General features: G+C 39.1%; 1 protein-coding gene across 1 annotated transcript; it reads left to right on the top strand.

The window, feature by feature from the left end:
* Positions 1-88: 88 nt before the first annotated feature.
* Positions 89-11403, top strand: LOC125269622 (serine/threonine-protein kinase STE20-like). The gene is made up of 16 exons (XM_048192554.1): positions 89-484; positions 641-795; positions 1234-1415; positions 3372-3563; positions 3782-3936; positions 4346-4458; positions 4699-4805; positions 6053-6107; positions 6872-6953; positions 7370-7578; positions 7833-7876; positions 7969-9846; positions 10126-10227; positions 10359-10541; positions 10644-11059; positions 11204-11403. Exons 3-16 carry the CDS (start codon positions 1245-1247, stop codon positions 11292-11294), a joined length of 3798 nt encoding a protein of 1265 aa, XP_048048511.1. The 5' UTR covers positions 89-484; positions 641-795; positions 1234-1244; the 3' UTR covers positions 11295-11403.
* The last annotated feature ends 48 nt before the right edge of the window (positions 11404-11451 follow it).

Raw genomic sequence — 11451 nt, 5'->3', positions numbered from 1 at the left:
AAAGCTTGAATTTTGCAAAATATTTTTTTTTTTTTAAATCAAAGCTGTAAAGCAAGTTTACTTTTATGTTCACTACAAAAGCAGCGGTAACCCCCCCAATGGTATATATCTCACGGTAACTGGGACTTTCCGCACTGACCACTAGAGGTCGCAAGACTTGTGTGTTTTGTGATGTATGATAGTTATAAAACGTTAAACTAAAGATGTTCCCATTAAATCTAAAATGTCATGGTGTTCTAGTAACTTGCTACTGTAAAAGGTATAGCAAAGATTCAGATCATGATCGGTGAAGTGCATCATTGTATATGATCCTTTAATGCAGTTGAAGTGTAATTCTGCCTATAAAGGCCTTTGGTCCCAGTGAAGGTCAATCGATGCAACTGTATCTCCACAGAATGATTCCCAACACAGGATCTGCTCAACACAAATGCAAAGAGGCTACAAGAGACAGTTTACATGCTGACTGGGATATGAGGTTTGTGTGGTAGGTGTAAAATATTGGAATAATACAATGTATGTATAGGATAGTTCTAAATTCCAATTTATTATTTATTATAATTATGAAATACAAATTCCCCTTTGAAACCAAAACAAAGGTCTCAGGGTGAGTTCATTGTTTTCATGCCAAAGCTCTCGGCAGAGTCTCCCTGGCAACAGGCTGTAAACTCAAATCTGCTTCAGGCAAAGACGCAACGAAGACAAAGGACTGACCCTTAAAAGACAAGGACGTAAACACAGGAACTGATTTAACTTCATTTAACTCAAACATTTCAATCCAGAGAAGTACAGACACAGGTGAGTCTTGCTGGTTTTAATGTACGTAAGCAACAATAGAAACTTTTTATAGTCTCTTATTTAGTAACTATTACTTTAACATCAAATCATTTGTCTATGATGCATAACTTTATGCTTTTTGCATTATGATTTATATTTTTTGGCTTTCTCTTTTTCATAAATGCATGGTCATTTATTCATTTTTGTTTATTAGTCAATTATGAGTTGATTTAGGGGGGAAATGTGTTAATCAATAAGTAAACAAGAAAAAAGCCTATTTGAAATTTATCATATGTTAAAAAAATACTTAAAATTGTACAGTAATGCACGACTGTCACCATAAACATGGGGGCAACAGAGCAGAGCTGTTCTTTTACATGTTGTGAATACTAAGGAAGGTATTCATTACAGTTAGTGTACCAGAACTGCAGCTGATTTCTGTGTTTGTGCATCTGCCAGAACACTGGAGCATGAGTAAACATGAAAGAAGCAGATTTGTGGAGCATCTGTTGAAGGAAGAGCTCGAGGCTGTGACTCTGGGGCTGGAGCAGGGAATCTACTCCTGGGAAGAAATTGACCTGCCTCATGATTCACAAGGCTGCACACCCCTTATCAGTGCCTGCAGGAGGGGTCTAACTAGGGTATGAGACATTAGGGTGATATGATCAAAACAAGGCAGAAACAATAGCTGACTTCTGTGCAGTAAATCTATTGTAGTGTAATGGGGTGTAATGTATTGATTGTAATATAATGGGCATTATATTTCACTTAGTAGCCTTTCTACTACTTCCTGTTTTCTTTATTTAATAGCTGTATTATGGATTACGCAACAGTTAGTTTTAAAGATAATAATATACAGTCGAACATCACTGGGGCATTGAATTGTTTGTATCGTTCCTTTTGTTTGTGTCACTCTGTGCACTGGTTATGAGGATTTTGCAGTAACTCTTTCTGCAGGTTACATCATTACACCACTAAGTGGTGACAAGTGACATGAGTGAGTGAGTCATTGAGTCATCCGATTCATTCTGAACATTGATTCATTCAGGAATGAAAAAGACGGTGTCTGAAATCACCCTTTTTACCTTTATATAGTGCACTATTTGAGGGGACAGTCATTTATGAAGCGGTGTCCCAAACAATGCTGGACGTTATCGAGTGCACTCTCGTATTGTACCTCAATAATGAGTGCACAACTAGGGATCGCCAACCTATGACAAGTGTGCCAACATTGGCACGCGGAGGGATAATCACTGACATGTGACAATAGTATTTCATTTAAATAAATTCCCTCGAACTTGCATACGGATGTACATTTTGAGGTATTCATTCCTCATAGTCACACAGCCTGTTTTATTAAGTTAGGTGCTATAATGCTATTAAAGTGTGAGATTTTAAGCTGTGCTAGTGGAAAAATTGAAGTTTTTCCTTTGCGTTTTTCGCGTACAGACGACAGTGTTTTCAAAATGATCCCGTTTATGTGGATCTGTGAAAATGACTAAAAATGCTGTATTATGCATGCCAGGCCAGAAGTTGGCAATGTCAATTTGTAAAGAAACACTACACACCTATAGACTGAACACGTAATTCGCATGTGCATGACGTCACTATTTTCACAAACTCATATTTTTGTAGTTTACAGAGAGACAGTAATGGTATCGTTTTCAAAAACTTGCACTTTGAAACCCTTTTTAAAAGTTTGGCCCCCAAAACACTGTTGTTGTGTGAATGAACGGCCAAAACACATAAAAAGTTTTCCATTTTTAGTTGAAAACGGTGTTGTGTAAACAGCCCCTCAATGTCCAAATTCACTCACTCATTTTCATTCACTTTCATTTAGTGGACTATATTAGTAGAGTAATGTAGGGAATAGTGAAATGGGGGCAATTTCAGAATCCCAAATGTTTATGAGTGTGTCACTGAATCATTTACTCAACCAATTAGTTCAAAATCCCTGACTCATTAACAGTATAACGGCGACATATAATTTTAACGTTGCCTCGTTTGGAACAATTTTTACTGGTGGAGCAAAATATACAAAGAAATGACATAGTTCTGACATGAAACTCTAGATGGCGCAGACTGATAGGTCTAACTCATTTGGTAGCAATCGTATCATTATCTACATAGCATAGCTGGTTGTTGTCATCAGCGACCAATGAGCTACGGCTCAACATTCAAACAAATACCGGTTGTGTTTGCTGTTAGCAGTCTGCAGCACGCTTTCAGAAACCTTCCACCTTCCCCAGCTCCACCTGTATAGATCTGCTATGGGTTAATTCATGTATGTTACATGTGCAGCAGCAGCATGTCTTACATGCTCACAGCAATGTCTGTGAATGCATTGGCAGTAGCAAGTCTATTCTGCCAAGAACAAATACATTAACATTGCCATATCCATGACCATGCCAATCTCTATTACCATACCAATTTCCTGAGAGTTGTGTTGTTGTGTCTAAAATGTAGGTTACTTAATATTAACTTATTGTTTATTGAACTGTTGTAATGTCACGCTTGCAATCGTAATGTTGGTCTTAATATCACAATGGAACTTGTTTGTGCATTGCTCAAACTACATACATACATTTTGAACACAGGTGGTACATTTCCTTCTGGAAAGAGGAGCCGATGCTACACTGTGTAACCATAGCAACCAGACAGCTCTTCATGTTAGTCAACCAGCACTCCAGGGGGAGCTGTTGATGGCTATGATCAGAAACGTACCGCATCAGAGGCAGCTCTCACTAGCAGCCTGGTGGGGAGATCTCTGCTGTCTACAGGACCTGATGGTGATAAGCTCAGACTTCAACTTATATTTGCCATTTGACTGTTTGAAATGTGATATCAACCCAAGGTTCAGACAAAGCAGGCCAGACTCCACAGGGAGTTCTCTGATGGATCAGTATTGGCCATCTGTCATGAGAGCAGGATATTTTTGCACTCACCTCAAGCAATGGTTGGAATGAATTACATCAAACGAGCCTTATATTGTGTGTGTGTGTTGCAGGCCCAGGCAGATTTGATGGACTTAAATAAACAGAACAGAGATGGACTGACCCCACTGATGCTGGCTGTAAGGGATGTGGATCTGTTTGAACGGCTGGAGATGCCATGGGACTATCAACCTGTGGAAGTGGTGAAGGAACTTATGTCACTTCCGGTGTAAGAATTCCAATTTCAGTTTGGTGAATTTTACTTTTTGGATCTGTAATAGAAATGTAAAATATAAACATCAAATACAAATGTAAGGTATTTGAAAAACACAAAATTGTTAAATGGCAATTCAAATAAATAGAGATTGCATGTGATTTCGTAGGCCTCTCTCATGAAAACCCTGTTGAAAAAAAACAGCATATGCTGGTTAGGTATGTTTTGAAGCATGACAGCTGGTTTGAGCTGGGTTATGCTGGTCCTTAATTGGTCATGAGCTGGTTATAAGCTGGTCCTGAGCTGGAACTAGTTGCTTAGGACCAGCTTAAACCAGCTGCCATGCTTCAAAACATACCTAACCAGCATATGCTTTTTCTTTCAACAAGGAAATTGTCACTGAACCACATGCTCTGATTTCCAGTGACCTGAAGATCCTTGATCGGAGAGGTCACACTGCTCTGTGGTACGTCTCTCAGATCAAGAGCACCGAGAAGGAAGATCTCTTTAGAATAATGGAGTCTTCAATGCAAACAGGTAAAACACTGCAACAATTTTCTTTTCTTTATGTGTGGAAGAGATCTAAATGGTCCATAATTGTTTAATATTTTCTATATTCAGTCCAATCAATGTTTTCCTGAAGTTCTTTAACATGTGAATATAAGGGTACCACCATGAGAATTTTGCTTATACAGTGTTATTTTTATTTATTTGTAGTGCAGTTAATTATGTTCTCAATGTGCTGACTCATTTTAGTGTTTGTATTATATTTTGAAGAAACAGTATTCACTTGTCTGGACAGCACTTGGCCAGCGAGTCCTGCTGTACCCTCCAGCTGCTCTCCTACACATGGCTTTTGCACACCAGTTTCAGATGGGATGAAGGTCAGGTGCTTTAACGTGACTTACATATTAATGCATTGAATCTTGGCAGTGTGTCCTGCAGAAATCCATTTGAACTGTGTGAACCAAAGCAGACACATGTAATGACAGCATAAACGGCATAAAATAATAAATAATTCTCAGTGGGACTATAAAGGCAAAACCAATTTAATGTAGTTTATTTGCTCTGAAATGTTTTAATTAAGCCCTTCATGGCGTTCCATTTGGCTGAGCCTTGGTCACAGGCATCACAGCTGGCTAATGATGGTCTTAGTTGATTGAATGAACCACCTCCAGATGGTCAGTAGTCAACAGGTGTATTAGTCATGTGTGATTCTGTTAGAGGTTATTGTATGGGACAGTCAACCTCACAGCTTTTATGCAGTTTTGTTTCTTGCTGCATACCAGCTGTGTCATTGAAAACCTTTCCCTTACTGAACTTTAGTCACCATGAAATCGAAAATGACAATTCTCTTTTTTTTGCCGTAGGCTATTTATTATAAGTGATTTATCCATGCACATCATATTTTTTTTTTTTGTAATTCATGTGCCCTCATAATCTTTAACTCTTTCCACACCAGCATTTTTTTTTTGCTATTGCCAGCATTTTTGATCATTTTCACAAAACTTTCATGGCCCCAGAATATTTTCTTGTATGAATATCTGAACATGCAATATATCATAAGAATTCTTCTGCTTTAAAAAAAAAAAAAAAATTCTAGCTTCATGCATTCTTTTTATCAACACTTGAATGTGGTTGTTTCATAAAAAAGTATCATTTTGAATAAAAAGCTGAGAAAATCACATTTTTGTCAAAGACTAACATGCATAAGACTAACATGCTTTTTTTTTTTTTGCCTGTGTTCTGATCAGGAGATTCTATTCTCTTTCAGAAGACCGTATAACAGTGAAAAAATGGTGGGAAAGTGCTGTGTCATAAAGATGGAAAATTCTGTCAATGGTGGGGAAAGAGTTAATAATAACTTCCTCTCCCTTTTGCAAAGACATCTCTTCTCTGATGATGTTTTTTGCCATGAGGGGGGACAACTTGTTAATAATATGAGATCACAGCAACAGCAAACCACAATCATCCAACGATCCAATCAATTCCAGATAGACAAAATCAAGTCCCGCCCTAATTTTTTCTTGTCGAGAAGCATTCTCACTCAGATATACGTCAGAATTGGGAAGAAAAGACTATTGCAACTTCAGTTTCATGCTGACTTTATTTATTTTTTATATTTTTACAGAAAGAATCAGCTGAGATTATCATTGCACAGAAGAACCATGCAGACATCCACCAAGGTGAGTCAAGAACTAGACTTAAAAAAACATTAATTATGCTCATCGTAGAAGACAGAATGTCTGAGGTACACCTGCAGAACCATTCCAGAAGGACAGTGAATTCTGTGTCCACCGGGCTTTTAATCACCCCCATTTGGCAGCAACCACCACCCTGAAACACACACTCACATTGCAGCCTCAGAGTCTCAGCCCATCCCTCAGAGGGTCCATGACAATGGGAGGGGTGTGTCTGACTCTGCTTTTTGGGCTCTTCTGTTTCAAATGACTCAGACTACACCGAGTCATCAGCAGAGAACCTCTGACACTCGCAGATAAGGATTATAAAAAAACTCAAAGGAACTTTAAAACATTTGGTTTCTTGGGCTAATTCAGAGAGAACTGACTTTGTAAAAGGTAATTTTTGTAGATTGTCAAAGCTGAATTTTCTGTAGCCATTATTCCAAACATTTCTTAGTGTTTATACAATTGTTTTCTCTTAACTACATGAAAAGTGATGTTTACTTGTATATGATAAAAAGATTAATGCTACTAGGGACATTATGACAAATTTATTTCTTTTAATAATAATCATATACAATGATATATAGATCTTAATATGTTGGTGGATTTAATTTGATAATTTGAAATAACGTGTATTGGTTTAAGTGCCACCTGTTGATAGTGGATCCCTTAGTAATATTGCAGTTTTGTGAGTTTTTATATTAACTCTACAGTGTAACTATGGGGAACGTTTTCATCCATAGTGTATTTGGATGTGTCTGCAGATAACAGGATTTGCTTTGAGGGCTGTATGGAGCCAAAGATAGACATCAGACAAGATGGCAGAGATGAGAGGAAACGAAGCAGGTTAGCCAATTGCATACACACCCTTTTATCACTTCCTCAAACTAAATTAGCATTCAGATTAACAAGAGAGCCAATCACAAGTCAACAAATCACACTTAAACACCAACAGAAGCAGCAGCTGTGTAAACATAAACTGCACAAACAAACTGCCCTCACAATCTGCCTGCATGAAACCCCATGTCTGTTCAGTGGCTCGCTCTCATTTCTACACAAAGACTGTACAGAGGAGTACGGTTACAGGATCAAGCTGTCGTCAACATAAAACTATGGTTTCAGGGTGTGCCATTGTCCACAGAGAGAGAGAGGAGATTTAGATCTGCCCTTACTATTCAGAATCATTCAGCACATTTCAAAAAGAACATATAGCTCATTTTTTTAAAATATGAACATGCTAATGTAAATTATTTTTCACTCAGTCGGACTTCATCTTTACCCAGCCTATGGAACAGCAGAAAAGACTGGGGCAAAATAAGGCCCTTGCATCCATCACTCAGTTTGACTTCCTCCTCAATACCTGTTCTTCCTGCTGCTCATGTCACTCAGCTCAGCAAGTCGGCACCAACGCTGATGGACCCTCTTCTTGATGCAAGTGTGCTGCTGCAAGCACGGGCTAACATTCATAACAGTAAGTATTGACAGTTGTTAATTGTGGAAAAAAAATCTCTTGAATTAAAAAAATTACAGAAGTATGTTGCCTACCTTGTGGTTGGCGTGTGACCAAAAACAAGACAGACACTTGCTTAGTTAATGGGGCTAAGGGTAACTCTACTTTTAAGTTGTTTCTGTGTGCAAATTTGATTACCATGAATGAAAAAAGAAGGTTAAGAAGGTTGTCACATGAAGGGAAAGCATATAATAAAACTTCTCAATTAACTACAGGGCTTAGAGGTGTTGGCACAGGGGATGACAATAACAGGCAAAAGGTGAGGAAAATCTTATAAAAATAAATAAAAAATAATAAATGCGAAAAATATAGCCTTTAACACCATTTTGATTATTGTGCTGTGATTACCAGACACCACCTACTCTCTGTTCAAGGACACCCAAACATCTTGCTCCGCTAGACAATAAATACACGGATGGTCCTGCACGTTCAAGTCTTGAGCACCCACTGCTCTTAAAACAAAGCAGCATTTTGCCCATCTCATCACAATCCAGACGAAGATTGGAAAGGATCTCCAGCCAGTCTTCCAGAAGATCCAGAGGCACCAGAGCAGGCAGTGAAGAGAGCAACTCCTGCAGCAGTAGTAGCCAAGAAGAGGATGAGACTGTGCCTCAAGATGCACACAAGATACATGTGGGCTTAGAGAAGTCACTGAATTTGGAATTAGGGACCTATTTGGATTTTCAGGATTTAGTCAGTTCTGTTATTAACAATACCACAAAAGATAAAAACAATGTAATTTCAGACAACAGTAAAGGCTATGCAGCTATCGAATCGATTACTGTTAGGGAGGTTGAGGCTAAAACGAGACGCAAGTCTTCCAAAACAACAAAGGATCTTCAAGAAAGGTGTCCAACTATGGACTGCTGCTCTGTTTCTGAAGGACACAACAGCATAGTCAGAGAAATACAACCTATGGTCAGAGAATTGTGTTTTATCGCAGGTGAGAAGCACCTCACCACTGTGGATATTAGTGTAGTAGAACCAACTACACATGAAAAGAACAAACCAGTTAAGATAACCAAAGGAAATGACAGGAAGGTCAAACCATCTATTCAGACAAATCAGTCATTCAATGTTCTGGCACACAGAAATCAAAGTACTGTTAAAAGTACAAAGAACAGGATAAATTCACCAATTCAATCAAAGCTGCAGCTTAGAGAAAGTAAACCCACAAGCCTAGCAATTGCAGGAGAGACTGCTAACAAATATTTGCCAAGAGCACCTACAATGGCTTGCAAAAAAACTGCAGATGAAGCCTCAACAACAAGAAGGGTCTCTGAACCTTTTCAGCACATAAGGTCAAGTGATGACAAGAAAGTAAGCAATTACAGTCAAAAGCAAATTCACAGAGATCCGAGAAGTGCAAGAGCATCCAAAAAGCTTGCATCAGGAGCAGCACAGCGAGCAAGGTCTGCTGTCGATTATGTCACTTACAATGACATGTTTCTGAAGATCAGTCAGGGAGATGAAGGTCCAGCAATCTATGAAATGTTTGCAACTCCAATTTATGAAAATCTTAGAGCAGACAGTTCTGCGGAGAGAGCCAGACAGGTTCATACAGCACTTCAAGTTAAAAGACAGATAAATGGAAAACTGAGGGGCCAAAAAACTGTGGAGGTTAACCGAAGGAAGCAAGCTCAATCTGAGAGATCCAGTCGAGCTAAGTGCAGGCATCTCAAGCGGAGGGATAATGTTACCAAAGGGATGAAGAAACAGCCACCCTCTTCAGAGAATAAATGCCATGTAATTGTAACTTCTGTTTGTGGAACTGTCCAGCAGAACAAATTTGAAATGCCCATCATCAAGGGTGATGGGAGGGAAATTTCTAGCATAGAAAAACAATGTACCTCCATACTATCAGTGATTGAAGAAGTACTTTCCAGCACTGTGCCCAAAACAAATCTCATTAAGGACATAATACATCTAGAACAGACTCCAATGGATGCAGGTGTGAAAAGTGAACCTGAAATATCATGTGTGAGCAGATTGCCAACACAGCAGCCCCTGATCAATACCTGGACAAGTGACGGAAAGGTATCACCCGTGTACCAGAGGTTTTTAGATGAGGCCAGTGATGGTCCTCTCACAGATGACCTGCTGCGGTCTTTGGCAGAGGAGTTGATCTTGCTCGAGAGAAGAGACGCTGAAACACTCAAGACTGAAAAGGAAGTTGGCATAGAGTTTAAACATAACTTGCCTTCAAAATTTAAGACATTTTTAAATGAGGTAACATTTAACATATTTCACTTGTACATAGTGTCAGGGTAGCCAGCCCTTCTCCTGGAGAGCTACTTTCTTGCTGACATCAGCTCCATCCCTGCTTCAATAAACCTGCCTGCAATTTTCAAGTAACCCCAAACACATTGATTAGCTGGTTTGGGTGCGTTTTATTGGGGTTGGAGCTGTACTCTGCAGGATAGTAGCCCTCCAAAAGCAGGGATGACTACCCCATTCCTTAAGCCGATATTCTGTGGCTCATCACATTGAGTTTCTTTCATCCATCAGGGTGTTTCCTCAGGTGAACTGCATAACACTATCGGATCTTGCTCACATGATGCTATCTCATGGACAAAAGGAGAGGTTCTAGGTAAAGGAGCTTATGGGACAGTAAGTGTTTAAATAAACATTTCAAAGAACCCTTTTTAGCTTTAAAATGAAAATGATTTTCAAAATGTTCTCCAAGCACAATCAAATACAAAGGTTTTATGTTTCTTATTTTGTTCTGTCTTCATTTATAGGTGTATTGTGGGCTAACCAGTCAAGGTCAGCTGATTGCAGTAAAACAGGTGGCACTGGATGCTTCAACTTCAGAGATGGCAGAAAAAGAGTATGATCGCTTGGAGAGAGAGGTGGATCTTCTTAAGAACCTTCATCACACTAACATTGTTGGTTTCTTGGGAACAGCTCTCTGTGAGAATACTGTAAGCATATTCATGGAGTATGTTCCAGGTGGCTCCATCTCAAATATCCTCAGCCGGTTTGGACCCTTGCCAGAGAAGATCTTTGTTCTATACACTCAACAGATTCTGGAAGGTGTTGCCTATCTTCATGGCAACAGGGTCATCCATAGAGATCTGAAGGGGAACAACATCATGCTTATGCCCACTGGAGTGATCAAGCTAATCGACTTTGGTTGTGCTCGTCGACTTAGCTGTCTTCAGACTTCAAATGGAAGTAAGAGTGACCTTTTGAAGTCTGTGCATGGTACCCCATACTGGATGGCACCAGAGGTGATAAGTGAGACAGGTCATGGACGAAAATCAGACATTTGGAGCATTGGCTGCACTGTGTTTGAAATGGCTACAGGGAAACCACCCCTTGCACACATGAACAAGATGGCAGCCCTTTTTTACATTGGAGCTCGAAAGGGCTTAATGCCTTCTCTGTCCGATGACTTCTCTACACATGCAAAGCACTTTGTCCAGGCTTGCCTAACCAGGTACATTGCTCTTTTATTCAAAAATGAAGAAATATTTGCTCTATTTCTTTTGTGAAGTTTTTTTAAACCACTGTATATGTAATCTATGTTTTCCACACATTTCTTGTGTGTTTTGTAACAGTGGGACAATTTTTCTGTTTGCAGAGATCCAAGGCAACGACCGTCAGCAGAGGAACTGTTAAGACATCCATTCATCTCTCATGACAGTCAAGCCGGCAATGGACCAGTGAACTGAAAACTTATTCACCAAATCAAAAGTGACTTTAAAACAATGATACAAAAAAAAAAATTTACATTGTGACAACATAATTTGACATGGAGAAAATATAATTTATAAAAACACATTGAAGACCTGTAAATAGTCATTTCACAAATGTGCCAATACGTTTTTA

Source organism: Megalobrama amblycephala, linkage group LG6 (genome assembly GCF_018812025.1).
Source record: "Megalobrama amblycephala isolate DHTTF-2021 linkage group LG6, ASM1881202v1, whole genome shotgun sequence".
NCBI lineage: Eukaryota > Metazoa > Chordata > Actinopteri > Cypriniformes > Xenocyprididae > Megalobrama > Megalobrama amblycephala.
This window is presented reverse-complemented; position numbering and strand designations above follow the sequence as displayed.

Coding starts and splice junctions, on each gene's coding strand:
- LOC125269622 (XM_048192554.1), top strand. CDS start 1,245: ATGAGTAAACATGAAAGAAGCAGATTTGTGGAGCATCTGTTGAAGGAA. Junction 1,416..3,371: donor GCAGGAGGGGTCTAACTAGG/GTATGAGACATT, acceptor TTTTGAACACAG/GTGGTACATTTCCTTCTGGA. Junction 3,937..4,345: donor GAACTTATGTCACTTCCGGT/GTAAGAATTCCA, acceptor TCTGATTTCCAG/TGACCTGAAGATCCTTGATC.